The 17,057-nt window shown below is 46.1% G+C and overlaps 1 protein-coding gene across 2 annotated transcripts in view; it reads left to right on the top strand.

Annotated features, from left to right (window-relative positions):
- Window positions 1-17,057, top strand: part of kif26b (kinesin family member 26B) — a 261,482-nt gene that overhangs the window by 145,770 nt on the left and 98,655 nt on the right. Inside the window, exon 1 of one of the 2 annotated variants that reach the window (XM_033025887.1) lies at window positions 8,509-8,702. The exons of the other annotated variant lie outside the window; for it this stretch is intronic. Coding sequence (XP_032881778.1) covers window positions 8,686-8,702 — 17 coding nt within the window. The 5' untranslated portion in view covers window positions 8,509-8,685. Of the gene's footprint in view, window positions 1-8,508; window positions 8,703-17,057 lie in introns of those variants that run through there. 2 annotated transcript variants of the gene reach the window in all.

Genomic DNA, 17,057 nt, shown 5'->3' with positions numbered 1-17,057 from the left:
TGCCCACCCTACCATGTATCTCAGCACCTCTCCTGCTTTTAGAATCCTTGGGGCCTGCTGCATGGACCCAGCTTATGAGCATCTACCTTCCATTTCCTTTGTACAGCTCAGTGTCAGGTTGGTATTGGTATATTATTGTCACATGTACCGAGGTACAGTGAAAATCATTGTTTTGCATGCTATCCAGGCAAATTATACTTTACAACAGAGAAAAAGAAACAGTGTGCAGAATAGCGTGTTACAGCTATAGAGAAAGAGCAGCTTTTAAAAAAGCATTCTGTAACTCCTTGTTTAAGAAGGAACTGCAGATGCTAGAAAATCGAAGGTGGACAAAAATGCTGGAGAAACTCAGTGGGTGAGGCAGCATCTATGGAGCGAAGGAAATAGGCAACGTTTCGGGTCGAAACCCTTCTTCAGAGTCTGTAACTCCTTGCTCTTTCCGGTTCTACTAGATTGAAATGGGTGGCTAATGATGAAGAGAGATAGAAAAGAAGAGAGAGAGAGAGAGATAGAAAAGAGAGTATCTGTGGAGATTTAAATGTTACCACTTTCAGACCTTAAGCCGACTTACTTTATTCAGGCTAGTGCACATGTTAATGATGACTGGGAAGGGGCAGGTGCCTGTGGAGGTACTTCACGTACCCCAGAGGGGGTGCGAGCAACACGTTGTCACTTCGCTGGAACTCAAGACGTCTTCTTCTTCGACGCTGCCCTGGGATTGAGGCAGACTTGCACCTGCTCCAGTTTTGGGGGGGTTCAGAGCTGACCGGTGAAGCCAAAGTGGGACTATAGGTTTGTGCACAGATGGGGCAGGAGGTGCCCATTAGTTTGTGAGGTGGTGCACTCCGTGATGGTGGACTTAATACCATCATTTTTCTTAATGGTTTCTTAATACCATCCCAAAGATTCCTCGCCTACTTGGAGCAGACGTGGGTCAGGGCGTTCCAGCAGTCAGTGGGAATGTTGCTGTCTGCCTGGCAAGCTTCTCCTGTAACAGAGCTCAGAATAGAATGTTTAAATAAAAGCAATAGTAAATCCAGTTTCTCTCTAGCATCTGGCGTCCTACAACTAGACTTTACGATGGGTGTTTAATGTAGTCTTAGATCATTTTGATGCAATTGAGGCAGATTAGCACACACAGAACAAAGATGACAAAAATGAGGCTGGAATCTATTCATGCGATTCGATATTAAACATTTATTACATCTTCTTCAAGACTTCTGCAGCAGTGACTTTCACTGACAAGGTCACTGGCTGTTTTTTCAATTAATTCAGTGCCGGTCCAAACTATGACAATGGGCTTTGCCGTTTCAGCGGCATTCTTTAATTACACTTAAGCAAAAGATAAATAGATTAATGGTGTGTCAACTTTAATATTGAAGGGCTGGTTAAAGGGCTGATGGTCTTTCTGATGTGGCAAGCTAAGGCATAAAGACAAAGCAAGTGACATAATGGGGAGGGCGGAGGGAAGGAGAGAGTGAGCAAGGAGCTAGCCCGTGCGTGAGAGAAACTGAGCAAGGAAGGAGAGAGTGAGAAAGGAAAGGAGGGAGAGAGTGTGAAAAGGAAAGAGTGAATAGAAAAAAACAAGAGTGAATGAGATTGAATAAATGAGTGCGAGTGAGAGCATGACTGAACAAGTCACAGAGAGTGAGTGAATGAGTGAGAGTGAACGTGATACCTGTTGCCGATTCTCGTGGAGCTGCTGGCATGGTTACTTGTGCACCCTGGGATGCTGCTGGTGTGGTAACTGGTGCTTCCTGGGGCGCTGCTGGTGTAGTTACTTGTGCACCCTGGGATGCTGCTGGTGTGGTAACTGGTGCTTCCTGGGGTGCTGCTGGTGTAGTTACTTATGCATCCTGGGGTGTTGCTGGTGAGGCTGCAGTTTCTCCCTGGAGTGCTGCTGGTGTGGTTACTTGTGCACCCTGGGGTGCTGTACCCTCTGCTAATTCTCCCCCTTCCGACGTTGCTGCTCCTGTTGCCGGCCCCTGCTGCTTGTCGCCCGGCCGCTAGAGCCGGACAGCAGCCGCCGGACCAGGCGGCCACCGCCCTTGAAACTGCGGGCGCTGCTGGTGGCCGCCGCTCCCCACACGAACCTGCACTTCTGCAGGTACATGACCAGCGAATCGGGCCTGAGCTGCCTCTTGGAGCTGGAGCGATGCACGATGTCAGGCGGGAGCACCAGCTGCCTGCTCTGCTGGGGGCTGCCGGAGGCCAGGTCAGTCTTCGTGTTGCTGCTGGCCCCACTGCCGCTGCTGCTGCCTTCCTCGGGGGCAGAGCTGCCCAAACCATTGGACTCCACTTTTCACCCCCTCACCGTCTGGCTCTTCAAGTACTTGGCCTTGTCGGCAGCCAGTCTCACCACGGCGCTCTGCCGACCCCGCCTGTCCCCCTCCATTTGACTGCGGAGGTTGCTGGGACCCTTGGTCATAAGCCTGAGCGTCAGAGAGACACTCGCCACGGGCGGCAGGCTTGCAGTGGGCGCGATCTCGCTCGGCATCTTACTTTGATCCAGCCAACATGGACAGACACGTTTTCACATCCACGAAGAAGCAAAGACCAGGATTTCCATGAGCAATGACAGGCTGTCTGCAATCACCTTAATCCACATTCATTATGACTTTGCCATAACTTGGACAAAGTCGTGACTAGGTTTGCGCAGTTACATTCTTGGAAAATGGAACTGGAAAACGTGATTCATGGCTAAATGGCAATATATGCAGGCGTGCCACGAGTGTCCGTCACCTGCATCACTACACCAGGACTTCCATGAGCAATGACAGCTGTCTGCACTTGCCTTAATGTACATTCACTATGACTTTGCCATAACTTGGACAAATGGTGACTAGGTTTGCACAGTTACATTCTCGGAAAATGGAACTGGAAAATGTGATTTATGGCTAAATGGCAATATATGCTGATCTGCCAAGAGTGTTGTCAAAGTCTGTGAGAGGAACCCTGAACTGTCTGCTAATCCCCTCACACTTTGGGAGACCAAACAGGGCACTGCAAGACGAGGTAGAAGTCGGGCCACCTACATCAGTGTACTAGCTGCGGAATGACACAGGCCTTGGACAGCGTTAACGAACTGAACACTGCCATTAAAGGTAAAGTCATACTTCGGGAGACCAAACGTGGCACTGCAAGAAGAGGTAGATGTAGGGCCACCTACATCAGTGTACTGCGGAACGACACATGCTTTGACAGCATTAACAAACTGAGGAGTGCCATGCTGGATAAACTGGTCTGAGGTGCTATATTCGTGGAACAAGGGATGGCATGTAGGCTAAGACCAACTAATGCCTTTGCATTAGTAGTAGGGGTAAATGGCAATATACATCCAGGAGCACCTGAATGATTATGCAGCATCATGCCAGCATGTTTGATTGTTTGTTAAACTATATGATGAATTGCAAAATTTATGTATATTATATATTTTTATGTTATGGAATCAAAATCAAGAATTATAAATTCACATTTAAAAAAAATTATAAATTTCACATTTCAGTATTCCATAATGATTTTTGAGAATACATGAGGTTGCATGCAAAACACTTTTCAAAAATCCAGTTTCTGTGTAGTACGTTCCATTGCATTTATGTGAGAAATACCGATTTCCCCAACAAAATACTGATTTAGTTGGGGAATACAGCAAACCATGGGGCAGATTCAGTTAACCTGGGTTTCTGGTCTTGATGGTGAATGAACCACCACCTTTCCCTTAATTTAATGACAACCATTGCAAAAGCTCCGTGAGGTAAAGCTCTGGGGTGGTGTGGCCTGGGTCAGCAGGGACAGGGTGTGAAGGCACCTGTCCATAATTCATCAGAACAGGCAGCATCTCTGGAGAGAAGGAATGGGTGATGTTTCCTTCTTCAGACTGAAAGCCTCAGGCAGAAACAAGGCTACTCATTCAGTTTAAGGGCTTGCTGATTCAGCAGTGGCCTGAGACGGTTCCTTTCCCCTGCTAGCCAAGTAGAGGTGGAGCTAAGTGTCACTCTAATGTGGAATTAGGAATAAAACAAGATCACAAATAATAAAAAGAACTAAACTAAAGATTGACTTAAAAGAATCCGAATCCTCACTAACGAGAACCAATTCAATCTAGAATTTCTAACGCGAGTCGCATTTCAATTCAGTGCCAGGTCGGGGGGGGGGGAAGGATGAGAATGTTTTTAACACTATGAAGACCAATGATCTGGGGCACTGAGAAGGTTGAGGAAGCCCTTCAGCAATAGATTCGATATTAATATTTGAAAAGCTAAATCTTTCAGGGTTGTGGGAATGGAGCAGAGACCTGGCAGGTTTCTAAAAGAGCTGGTAGAGATTTTAGGCTGAAAGGCCTCCTTTTATGCAGCGTTGTAACTCTATAGGCAAGAAGCTGATAGTCTTGTGTTCAAAGGCCTGGTTTATATCATGGTCCTGTTTATCTCTCAGACTTGCTCTCTCTGTACGAGTAATCTTCCCATGGTTTCAAGCTGAATGTTCATTCTCTTTCTGCTAACTCCCTCGATATCAAAGTCTCACTCCAGAAACACTTGTTTGTAGCATTCCTGATACAGCATTTCTCTGTTAAAAGGGTGAATGTTTTGTAATCCAGCTCCTGACTCCCAATAGTGCAGCTGTTAGAAATGCCGCCTCAGAAATCTGGGTTTGATCCTGACATCAGGTCCTGTCTGGTATTTTCATGTCCTTCCTGTGACCAAATAAGTTTCTACCACATTCCAGCTTCCTCCCATGACATGAAAATTGGTAGATTAACTGGCCATTGTAAATTGCCCCAATTATGCAGTGGGACTGGTAGAACTGGTAGAATTGATGGGGTGAATAAAATGTGGTTATCATGGGGTTGGTATTATTGGGTGCATAATGGTCAGCATAGGCTCAATGGGTTGAAGGGTCTGTTTCGGCACTGTATCCATGGTACCCACAAACAGCTGTGAGCTGAATGAGGAGTTAATCAGTATTGGCAATAGATGCTAGTCTGGGACCCCAGGAATGATCTCTTTCTTTCCAATTATTTTGAGGGATCTCTGAAAACACACACGGTGGAGGTGTTCATGGAGACTCGATGTTAATGGTAGCACACATTCACCTCTGAGTCCGAAGGTTTTGTGTTTAAAATCTGCTCTAGTTGCTCAAGAAAGTAATCCAGGTAGCAAATCAGTGTAGAGAGGGGGGAATTGCTGTGTTGTAGTCGGTTCACAGCTACCACAGATAACCTGGTCATTCATACCGCTTTGGGAACTTGCATGTATTCTTTCATCACTGTATTCAGAGAGAAGCTCTGTCTGTGAAGTGTGGCTGGAAAGTTATTTTCTTCATTGGTATTGGTTTATTATTGTCACGCTTACAGAGATCCTGTAAAAATACTTTATTTGAGCGCTATTCCTGGCCAATCATATACCCAAGGACAATCAAACCACACATGGATAAAAACAGGTGGTGCAAAAAAGAGGAAGGTGAGAGTGCAGAAAGATAGCTTTGCAGCTACAGGGAGAGTACAGATTTATTTTTAAAGTGCCAGGATCACATGCCAAAGAAGTACAGATTTATAGGTTAATTGGCCTCTGTAAATTGTCCTTAGTGGGTAGGGAGTGGATGTGAAAGTGAGATAACATAGAACCACTGTGACCAGGTGATCGAGGGTTGGTATGAGTCAGTGGGCCAAAGGGCCTGTTTCCGTGCTGTATCTCTAAAACTAAACAAAAGGTATATTGGGAAACAGGGAATACATTAAAAATTGGGATTTTCTGGATTTTCAATGACGTCTTGATCAAAATAGGATAACTGGATGTGGCTGACATTAAGGCCCCCCCTTTCCTCTACCTCTTCTATCCCCAGCTCATCCCAGACTAAGACGTCTCTGACGCCCAGCTGACTCTGGGATGAGCTCAGCCTGACTCACTCAGTTGTTACTGTTCAGCATCCACTCTCATCGTCTGATGAGATCAGCAGGTTGTAGCAGCACGGGGGTCTGGGGGGGGATATTGAAGAGGTTGCCGTCACCCAGAGAGCAAGGAGCAGGGATGGGAAGGGCAGGGAATGAAGGAATGAATAAAAGAGCTGTGCGGGCATGTGAGAAGAGGCGAGGAATCTCAGCCAAGAGCTGAAGCCTTTTGCGTTAGTCTAAGGGGAAAAGGCTGTGAATAATGCTCCATGTAATTAAGTGATCTTGTCAGATCAGCACAGGCTGCCGATGACTGGTGTTTCTGTTCCAGCACACTGCTTCCCAGTACAGTACACTGAGAGGGTAAAGTGTTCTGGTCCATGTGAACAAAGACTTTCTCCTCTGATTCAATGCCTTCTCTCCTTTAGGGATATAATATATATGTATAAAATATAAGGCGGGAGGGAGGGAGAACCAAGGCTTCTCACCTCAAGCAGCCAGCATCAGTGCCATTTTACTTGTTTGACAGTGCTACTTTTAATCCTTCAATGCTGGTCACTATTTCCCACATAATATTCTCCTGGCTTCCAATCATTTCCCAACCTTAATTTGGCCACAGTCAACACGATGGTGGATGTCGCAAATTCATCCGTAGTTATCTCGCTGGTTCTGTTTGCACTCTCCCATCCAGGGCAAATCTAAACACCTGTTAATAGAAAGACGTGCATCTCTATAGCACTTTGAACATCCATTTGAGCTCATCCCACTGCATTGGAATTGCACTCGACTGCCAATTCACACACAGTAAGCGTCATCAAACAACACTGTGAAAATAACCACGCAATCTGTTTAATTGTGTAGCTTCACTGTTTTAAATTTATTTCCATACTTCCTTATGACATGGAGGATCATTTCACTCCACCACGTGCATGCCAGCTCATCACAACAATCCCAATCCTAACCTTAACCAGAGTACAAGATGTTTTGTGTACAGTTGTGGTCACCACATTACAGGATGGTCAGTGGGAGTCCAGAAGAGATTTATCAGGATGTTGCATGGAGGATAACAGTTATAAGGATAGATTGTGTAGGGTTTGGGTACACAAGGTACTGCAGATTCTGGAATCTTGACCAAAACACAAAGTGCTGGACGAATTCAGTGGGTCAGGCAATATCTATGGAGGGAATGGACCATGGATATGGAATGGATAGGGCGACATTCATTCTTTCTGGAATATCGGAGGTTGAAGGGTGAACTTGCAGAGGGTTATAAGATTGTGAGGGGCATAGATGGTCTTTATCCCAGGTCGCAGGAGTCTGGAACTAGAGGTACAGGCTTAAGGTGAGAGGGGAGAAATTTGAAGGAGATCTGGGGGGCACGTCTTTCACACAGAGTGTCGGTTATCTGGAACAAACAGCACGAGGAGGTGCAGATATAAGTACAACATTTAAAGGAAATTTGGGAAGGTACTTTGTTTGGAAAAATGTGAAGGGATGTCAAGGGGACTGACTAATTGCAGGCTAATGGGATTAGCGTAGAATGGTATCACTGTCAGCATTGTCGAAGGGGGGGGGCATTTCTGTGCTGTGCGCTTCTATGATTCCAAGAAAGTGCAGAAAGAGTTATTATTTAAGCAGAGTTAAAACGTGCCAGTCAGAAAGCAGAGAACAGCCTGACTCGCTCTGAATTTCAATGGAGACCCTCAACCTGTATGGATCACAAATGACTGAAAATGGCAAACTCAAACAAAAATCACTAGCTGCCAATTATACAAAAAAGGCCCTGGTAATTAACAGCAGCGATTAAGCACGGTAATTGGTAGAGGCAATTATGTGGTCTATCTGTAGCTCTGATACAGAACGACAGAGATGATCTAAAATAACAGGTGCAAGAAAAACAAATCACTGCAGAGTTGAATTGTGATGTATGGGTTTGGTGAAAAGGCGCACACGTAACTCAGCGGGACAGGCAGTATCTCTGGATAGAAGGAATGGGTGTTGGTTCGGGTCGAGACCTTTCAGAGAGAGAGGTTTTTCAGAAAGGAATGGAGTCAAGTACTTGGAGGGGAGGGGGGGAAGTAATGTTACAGGAAAGCGGGGAGAAGTAAGAGGAATGGTACCAGCTGGGTCGGACATACGTGATGGACAGAGCGGCCTCCCTCTGACTATCCTGAACGTGGATAGCGAAATAGCCAGACTTTTGGAGGGAGTTTATCCCTCATCCCCCTTGCTTTTTCGTCTCCTTCTTCTTGCGTATGGCGTGCACAGCCTGAAGTTGTAGGACAACTTGTCCTATTAGATTGTGCGCGCCAGGTTGATTGCATTCGTTGAAACAGGGCGGACCACGTGAAGGTTGCAATCTCCCACCCCATCCCCCCTTGCAAAGGAACTTCTGTCAGGGAAGATGAGGCGGGGGTGGGAGGAGAAAGAATACTGGAGGAGAGAGGACCGAGGGGGTGCCTCGTCGGGACGGGAAGAGCCGGCCAGTTTAGTGGGGATCCCAGTGCAAGCCGGTGGGGGAGGTGGAGTTGTTGGTTGGGGAGTGAGTGGGACACCCTGACAGGTACACGGCAGCGGCAAGGGGCTGCAGGATCTAGAGTGTAGGGTGGAGGATATACCAGGGGCGCGGAAACCTAATTTGCAGCGAGCAGAATGGATTGGGAAGCTGCAGTCGGCGGAGTCTTTGGGAGCGTGTGCGGAGACAGTAATGCAAGTGATGTGTGAGCCGCAGCTCGGCCGGGGATGAGCGGGCTCTCTCTCGGCTGCTGTGTGTGTGTGTGCCGGCCGGGACCGGGGCGATGGAAGGCGCGGCGCTGTAAGTGAACGCTTGCATGGGGGTAGAGAGAGGTGTCCGCAGTTGTCGCTGCCGCCCCGGGGTAGAGGGAGACCCCTGGGTCCGGACATCTCTCCCTCCCGCTCTCAGTCCGGAGCTCTCGAAACTGGCCGAGCTCTCCTCAAACCAGTTTTACTTTTGTCTGGTGCTTCCTCCCAACTTTTCTGAGACCCGGAGGACAGCGTGTTTCTGAGGCGCTGTGGAGAGTAAACCCTACACGGACTTGCACCGTTGGGACGCCTTTATCCTGCTGGGATTTCCCCAGGGGGATGGAGCTGCTGCCTCCCAGCTGCACCGACCCGGGTTCGATCCTGACCTCCGGTGCTGCCCGTGGGGAGTTTAGGTGTCCCCCAACCCTGTGACCGCGAGGGATTCCCCGGTTCCCCGGGATATCTCCTGTTCCGTTGGCAGTTTAATAGTCCTCCGTAAAGTGCCCAAGTCTGGGTGAGTGCTGGAATCCGGAATCCGGGAAGAACTGATTGGATTGCGAGGATAATAGGCGCAGAATTGGGGATTGCTTTGAGAGCTGCTATGGGCTCGATGGGCTGAATGCCCCCCAATGGCAAGGCGGGCCACCATCAGTCAGGCCCAGAACTATGGGAGGCGGCGTTATATCGGGACTCCTCGGCGGGAAAGAGCCTGGTAAGAGAGGCAGAGCTTTAGAAGAGTCCCATGTCTTGAAGAGTTGGGCACTGGAGAGACCAGGCAGTTAAATGCAACCGTGCAGAGGATTCGGGGTAAAACAAACGACGAGGGCATGTCGGGGTAGTTTAATTGGGAATGTTGCAAGTAACAGGGATGTGGATGACATATTTACAGAATTCTGAAAGAGGTGGGTGTTGAAATGGCCAGTTCTGTGGACAATGGGCAGAGAAGAGGATTTCAAGAGGCAAACAGCTGAAGGGTAACTGGACAGGGCTGTTGAATGTGGTTCTCGTAATTAACTGTTGATGTGACTGTGGTTCTGGCAGTCGGTGATTCGGGTGTGATTCAAAAGTTGCAAACAATCTGGTTCAACCTCAGACAGCCTGCAGGGAGAGTGACAGAGAGCAGGTGGATGGGGTGTGGCGTTGGAGACAGGTGCTTTGCCGTTCCCCATAACTGGGGGATCTTTCTGCTGATTCAGCGCCAGGAGTGGAGTCTGTCAGTCTCCATGCAATGGAGCAAACCCTGCCCTTTTTGCGAGTGTGCGTGTTACTGCAGACATTGTGGGATGAAGCTAAATGCTTCTGGGAACAGGTTAGGGGATGATGTGAAGAGTCACAGATTCATGCTTCCAGACATTAGTGATGGGGACTGGCCTCTGAAATATCCTGGGTCACCATCGGTCTGCAGGGAATACTGTATGGGACGAGGTGAAGAAGCCAAGTGTGGTGGGGTTGAGTGATTACCTGGCTACTGCTTCACTGAAAATCACTGACCAGTTTGTTTGCAGAGTATTGGGGAATGGTGCAGATTCTGCTTGCCCTCGACAGGAAGGATACTATTCAGCTAGAATTCTGAAATAATTTGCAAGGGTGTTATTGTGATTGAGTTCTAAGGACACCATTTAGATAATAATCTGCCTTCCTGTTTTTGTCATCCACTTTGGTAGCAAAATCTGGAAGGCAGATTATTACTTAAATGGTGTCAAGTTGGGAAAAAGGGAAGTACAACGGGATCTGGGGGTCCTTGTTCATCAGTCTATGAAAGTAAGCATGCAGGTACAGTAGGCAATGATGAAAACGAATGGCATGTTGGCCTTTATAACAAGAGGAGTTGAGTATAGGAGCAAATAGGTCCTTCTACAGAGCCCTAGTGAGACCACACCTGGAGTATTGTGTGCAGTTTTGGTCCCCTAATTGTGGAAGGACATTCTTGCTATTGAGGGAGTGCAGCGTAGGATTACAAGGTTAATTCCCGGGATGGCAGGACTGCCATATGCCGAGAGAATGGAGCGGCTGGGCTTGTACACTCTGGAATTTAGAAGGATGAGAGGCTATCTTATTGAAACGTATAAGATTATTAAGGGTTTGGACATGCTAGAGGCAGGAAACGTGTTCCCGATGTTGGGCGAGTCCAGAACCAGGGGCCACAGTTTGAGAATAAGGGGCAAGCCATTTAGAACGGAGATGAGGAAACACTTTTTCACACAGAGAGTTGTGAGTCTGTGGAATTCTCTGCCTCGGTGGTGAAGGCCAGTTCTCTGAATACTTTCAAGAGAGAGCTAGATTGGGCTCTTAAAGATAGCGGAGTCAGGGGATATGGGTAGAAGGCAGGAAAGGGGTACTGATTGGGGATGATCAACCATGATCATATTGAATGGCGGTGCTGGCTCGAATGGCCTACTCCTGCACCTATTGTCTATTGAGATACTGGAAAGCCTGCAATGTTATTCCTGCAGTGCAGGAGGCTGAGGGGTGACCTTGTCGGAGTTTACAAAATCATGTGGTTGCATCTTTCCCCCCCCCCCCCCCCCCCCCACCAGCAGGGTAGGGTAGTCTAAAACTAAAGGCCGTAAGTTTAAGGTGAGAGGAGCAAGATTTATAGTTTGAATGTTGATCTTTGAAAGCAAGATTTAAAGGGAATCCAAAAGGCAAGTTTTCCACACACAGGGTGGTGCATATATGGACGAGCTGTCAGAGGATGTAGTAGAGACTGGTACCAGAACTACTGTAATAGGCATTTGGACAGTTGCGTGTACAGGAAAGGTTTCGCAGGATGTGGACCAAACGTATGCAAATGGGACAAACCCAGCCAAACACTTGGTCAAAGTGGACAGGTTGGGCCAAAGGGCCTGGTTCCGTACTGTATAGTTCTGGTTCTCCATGAGAGTACTTGGTTTTGTAGGATTTCCCAGCTTTGGGGTGTTGTGATGGGTAGGTTAGGAGTGACGTGTGAGTGTTGGTTGTGGGATGGGAGTGGGCTGGGGTGAAGGAAGAGAAGGGTGCGGGGTTTGGAAGATGGTGATGGTGATGATGGAGCAGGGGATTTTGGAGGGGGAGCGGAAAGTGTGTGGTTCAGAATGGGGGGGGGGGGGTTAGGAGGTTGGCTAGAGGTGGAGTGCTGGGGTAAAAGATTTCGGGGGATGAGGCATTGAGGTCTACACTGCACAGAGGTCAGCCAAATACACTAATATTTGTAAAGTGTCATATCATGAGATCACTGTTACAATGTCAGAACTCCCAGTTTATGCACAGCAGGACTCAACACTGCAATGTGATCACAAACAGGAGATCTGTTGATACTGAAACAGGCTCTTCAGCCCATCATCTCTATGCTGGCCATCTAGTACTTATCTATATTTGTTGGCTGAAGGAATACATCACAAGGAGGAGAGTAATCTAATGTTCTTCCTTAAAAACAATTATGTCCCTCATGCTGCCAATTTAAGACCTAATCCTAGTAGATATAAAATATTTTGTTTTGAAAATGATTATTCAAGAAGCCTTGATCTGCATTTAACCCCTCCCCTCAATATCATTAACATATTATCTGATCATTGTCACCTTGTTCTCAGTGATGGTTTGTGGGAGCATTAATAGTCACCTGTGAAAGTAGCTAAGTCAATCCCTGGATGGGGAAATCTGTCAGGAAGAGGTCAGGAGCAGGATAGCTGGACAGATTTTTTTTAATGATGAATTAGGGGCGCAGCGGTAGAGTTGCTTACAGTGCCAGCGACCCTGGTCCGATCCAGACTATGGGTGCTGTCTGTACAGAGTTTTTATGTTCTTTGGGACGACAGATGGCACAATGGGCTAAGTGTTCGGCTGGCAACCGGAAGGTAGCCGGTTCGAATCCCGCTTGGAGTGCATACTGTCGTTGTGTCCTTGGGCAAGACACTTCACCCACCTTTGCATGTGTGTGAGTGATTGGTGGTGGTCGGAGGGGCCGTAGGCACAGATTGGCAGCCACGCTTCCGTCAGTCTGCCCCAGGGCAGCTGTGGCTACAGAAGTAGCTTACCACCACCGAGTGTGACTGAGGAGTGAATGAATAATGCGATGTAAAGCGCCTTGAGTATTAGAAAGGCGCTATATAAATCCCCTCCATTATCATTATTATTATTCTTACGTGACCTTTTCTACGGGTGCTCTGGTTTCCTCCTCCATCCCAAAGATGTACTGGTTTGCAGGCTAATTAGCTTGGTAAAAATTGTAAATTATTCCTAGTGTGTGTAGCATAGTGCTAGGTTGTGGGGATCGCTGGTCGGCTACACGCTGTATCTCTAAACTAAAACTAAGTCAGACAGGCCCAAGTTGTTGAGGGCACCAAGGGTTCTGTGCTCTTTGCCGCGACTGACCGCTCTTGATTCCATTGGCACATTTGGGGAGAGGTGGATAGGCGTGAGCTGGACTGAGTAGGAGGAAGTGAGGACCTTTAATACTTGGATAACTCCTCCACCCACGCTGTAATCAATGCAGGTTGCTATCTCTCTGCAGAGGAACACAGCATGGGTTTATTCAGGCGAGAGGAAGCTGCTCTTGGCTCCCGTACCTGGCTGTGTCCCATCCCCAGAACTTCCGCTCAATGCTGCCTTGGCAGCTGAGTTCCATAGTTCTGAATTCCTGAGCTGGAGGTTGATAGAAATATTTATCAGTTACAGGAGCAGATGGATCTTTTAGCATTTTGTTGTTAAGAGGCACTAAGATGCCACATGGCTATTCCTCCAATTATGGACATGGACGTATCTTAACCTTGGAAATTTCCTCCCTGAGCTCCTTCATCTTGTTTCCTTTTTAATGTCTTGTTTAAAACTTGTCTCTTTGACTGAGCCATCCCTGTCTAGGTCGAGTGTTAAACTCTTGACTATACTCCTGTGATGGGTCTTTTCCCTCCATATATTGGTGCAATGTAAAATACAAATTCCTGCAAAAATAGTGGAGGGAGTGATATCAGGCGGGCAGGTGAAGCTTATGTTATCCACCCCTCACTCCGAGTGACTGCATTAAATTTTACTTAAGGCAAAATTTCTTGAGGCAAAGCAATCATTGGGCTCGGGGTGCACCAGAGTCCTCCTCGTTAAGTGAGCGTGCTGGTCCTTGCAGTAACCCACACTTGCAGAGAATTGGCTTTGTTCGTCGAAGATTGAACCGCACGGCACAGACAGCAACAAGGTGCCAGCCCCTATCATCATCTTGACTGAAGCACCTTGGTCAGCCTCTTATTTCCATTTTTCCCTTTTCCATTAAAAAAGATATGCGCATACCATGCCTATATAAGGTTTCAGCCTGAATTAATGGCCTGTAATCACATTTAGCATCTTTTATCGTGATATTCATTTCAGACAGCTTAATCTTTGACATGACCTCACATTGTAGCCTCAGATCCTTCATTTGAGGAGACAAAATACAGATGGCCTGCAGAGTGCTTCACCAAACCCGTTGCCAAGCAACTTTGCCAGTAATTGAGATACATTTTGACGTCTGATTAAATTAATGTTACTTGCAACCATATTTAGTCTATTTTTCCCTTCCTATATTAGTCTAATGATAACGATTGATTTTATTTGCTGTTCGGCAAGCACTGTAAGAGATTTGTTCAACAGGCCCTTAAATGGTGCACATCTGTCTCCAAGAACCCATTTAATTGTAACCCACTAAAGGACCGTGGTCATTTTTCACAAGGCCAAGTGCTTGCTCAGTGTGTCAGTGGACCATTTTGTTTTGTGGGTCAAGTGGATTTGGGTGACCCACGTTCTCTGAGGTGATTGACCCCTTTTATGCTGGCATTGACGGTTGACGGATAATGCACCACTCGGCTTCCATTTCTCAAGTTGAAGTCATCAAGTGATGGAGAGATACAGCATGGAAAGAGGCCCTTTGGCCCATTGAGTCCATGCTGACCCTCAAACACACTCAATCTTGTATTAGACCTACCCTAATGCATTTTACTCTTCCCGCATTCTTGTCAACTGCTCCCACATTCTACCACATACTAACACAAAAGGGTAGAATTTACAATGCACAATTAGCCTGCATATCCATGGGATGTGCGATGGAACTGGAGCACCTGGACAAAACTCACTTGGGGAGCTTTGTTAACATGGGTCTGGACCCTTTAAAATTTGGAGCCTGAGGAAGCTCGGCTGTTTCCATCCATAAGAGGATAGTGGACATCCAAAAGTTAAAATTAAGTTTTTCTGCTTTCAGTGGAACTCAATCCCAAGAGGTGTACACAGTATTATCAGCAATAGTGGGAAGCTCAGACTAAATTGTGAGCTCGTTCTTGTACCCTAGGAAAGCCTTGGGATGTCCCATGGTGTTTTATAGTTAAGCAAATGGTGTCACAGTGAAATGCCAACAAATTGCATTGGAGCGATAACCAAGCAATGTCTTTACCTTCTAATAAAATCCCCCACAATTAATAGGCCCAATATTAGAGAATTTGACAGTCAGACTGTGGAAAATGAAATGTTAGATGTGTATCCACAGATGCTGCCTGATTTGCTGACTGTTTCCAGCATTTCCTATTTTTATTTCAGATTACAAACATCTAGTTTTGTGTGGATTTTTCACAGGGAAGAACTCTTCTGCCCCATCGGTAATACTGCCATGTGTACCTGTACTCCATGCCAAGTGAGCTGATGGGCACTTGGTTACTGCCTTCACAATATGACAATACTTTAGACAATGTGATGCTCCTTCAGTACAGCATTGAAACATTAGACCACTTTTCCATTTTAATATCCAAAAAAAGGGAGGCCTATAGGTGTGATTATTTGTCAAAGATTTGCCTTGTGCCTTGCTTTAAAAAAAAAATCAGACACATGAAGTGAAATGTTCATGCCAAGCAAATTTAACATGTGTCGTACATTAAGTGATAATCCTCTTCCCCATCGTCCTTTCCGTGGGAGTAAGACAGTCTGAAAGTGAGAAGAGCAATCTTTTGAACTATGATTAACTTTAATAAGTTCTTCAGAAATCCGGGACATAAACTGGTGTGTGAGACATTTGTATGTGGGCCAATTCTATGTATTTGTTGGTGTCTTGCAGAGGAGCTAAGTTGCCTGATGTAAAGTTTAGTTTATTTGCAGTGTTTAATTCCAGGTCTGATTTCAGTTCAATTGCTATTAAACACACAGATCAAAACCACTTGATTTAGTGGAGGAGGAACTCGTTAAAGGAACACTCCTCCAGTGCCGGATGATATGCTTGTGCAGCATTTGCACAATTCACCATCTCTGCCATTTATTTTGCCTTTCCATTGATCATGTATCAAAGCTGGGCATTAAAAGGAACATTGAACAAAGAGTTAGTGATATGATCGCTTCAAGCTGGGCGTCTTCAGTCTGGAGGGACATCAATATAATTCCTCAAAAAAATCGTCTTTTGCTAATTGGTAATGAATGTACTTCTATGTGAAGCAGGCACCCAGCAGACATAGCAAATGAATCATCAAGCTACTTTGAAAAGGAGCTGATTGCAAATGGACCGACTATATTGGCGGAATTATAGACAGAAGCAATTAAACAACCAATGAACAGTAGTGATCGGGCAAGGGAAATGTCATCTGCTGAATTGAGCTACAGAGCTGGATAGTGAAACTTGAGAAATGTATCCCCTTTAAGTCTTGGTAGCTGATGTTTTACAGGAGCTTTACATACAACTTTCCTTATCTTGTAGGAAAAGTGGTCCCATTGAGGTGGAAAATGGAAAAATAGTGAAAAGAAAAAAAGATGTTATTCACATTATTAAAGTGTCGAAGGGAGCCAATTCACATGTTCAAAGAAGTGGATATCAGTGGAATGTAGAAGATTCTGTAGGGGTGTGAGGGAATGACTATTTCCCTTGGCTGCAGAATGTAGAAGAAGGGGACATAGTGTAGGGAGCGGATGGGGGAGGAAACGCGGCTGAAGGTGGACATGTCACCAGGACCTGATTGACTTCACTGAAGGATTTTAAATGAAGTAGCTGCAGAGATAGCGAACCCAATGGGTGAAAATTGTCGTAACTTGCTAAACTCCGAGGTTAAGTGCCCTCCATAATGTTTGGGACAAAGACCCATCATTTATTTATTTGCCTCTGTACTCCACAATTTGAGATTAGTAACAGAAAAAAATCACATGTGGTTAAAGTGCACATTGTCTGATTTTAATAAAGGGCATTTTTATACATATTGGTTTCACCATGTAGAAATTGCAACTGTGTTTATACATAGTCCCCCCCATTTCAGGGCACTATAATGTTTGCAACACATGGCTTCATGGTGTTTGTAATTGCTCAGATGTGTTTAATTGCCTCATTAATGCAGGTATAAGAGAGCTCTCAGCACCTACTCTTTCCACCAGTCTTTCCATCATCTTTGAAAACTTTTATTGCTGTTTATCAACATGAGGACCAAAGTTGTGCCAATGAAAG

Source organism: Amblyraja radiata, chromosome 8 (assembly GCF_010909765.2).
Source record: "Amblyraja radiata isolate CabotCenter1 chromosome 8, sAmbRad1.1.pri, whole genome shotgun sequence".
Classification (NCBI taxonomy): Eukaryota; Metazoa; Chordata; class Chondrichthyes; order Rajiformes; family Rajidae; genus Amblyraja; species Amblyraja radiata.
This window is presented reverse-complemented; position numbering and strand designations above follow the sequence as displayed.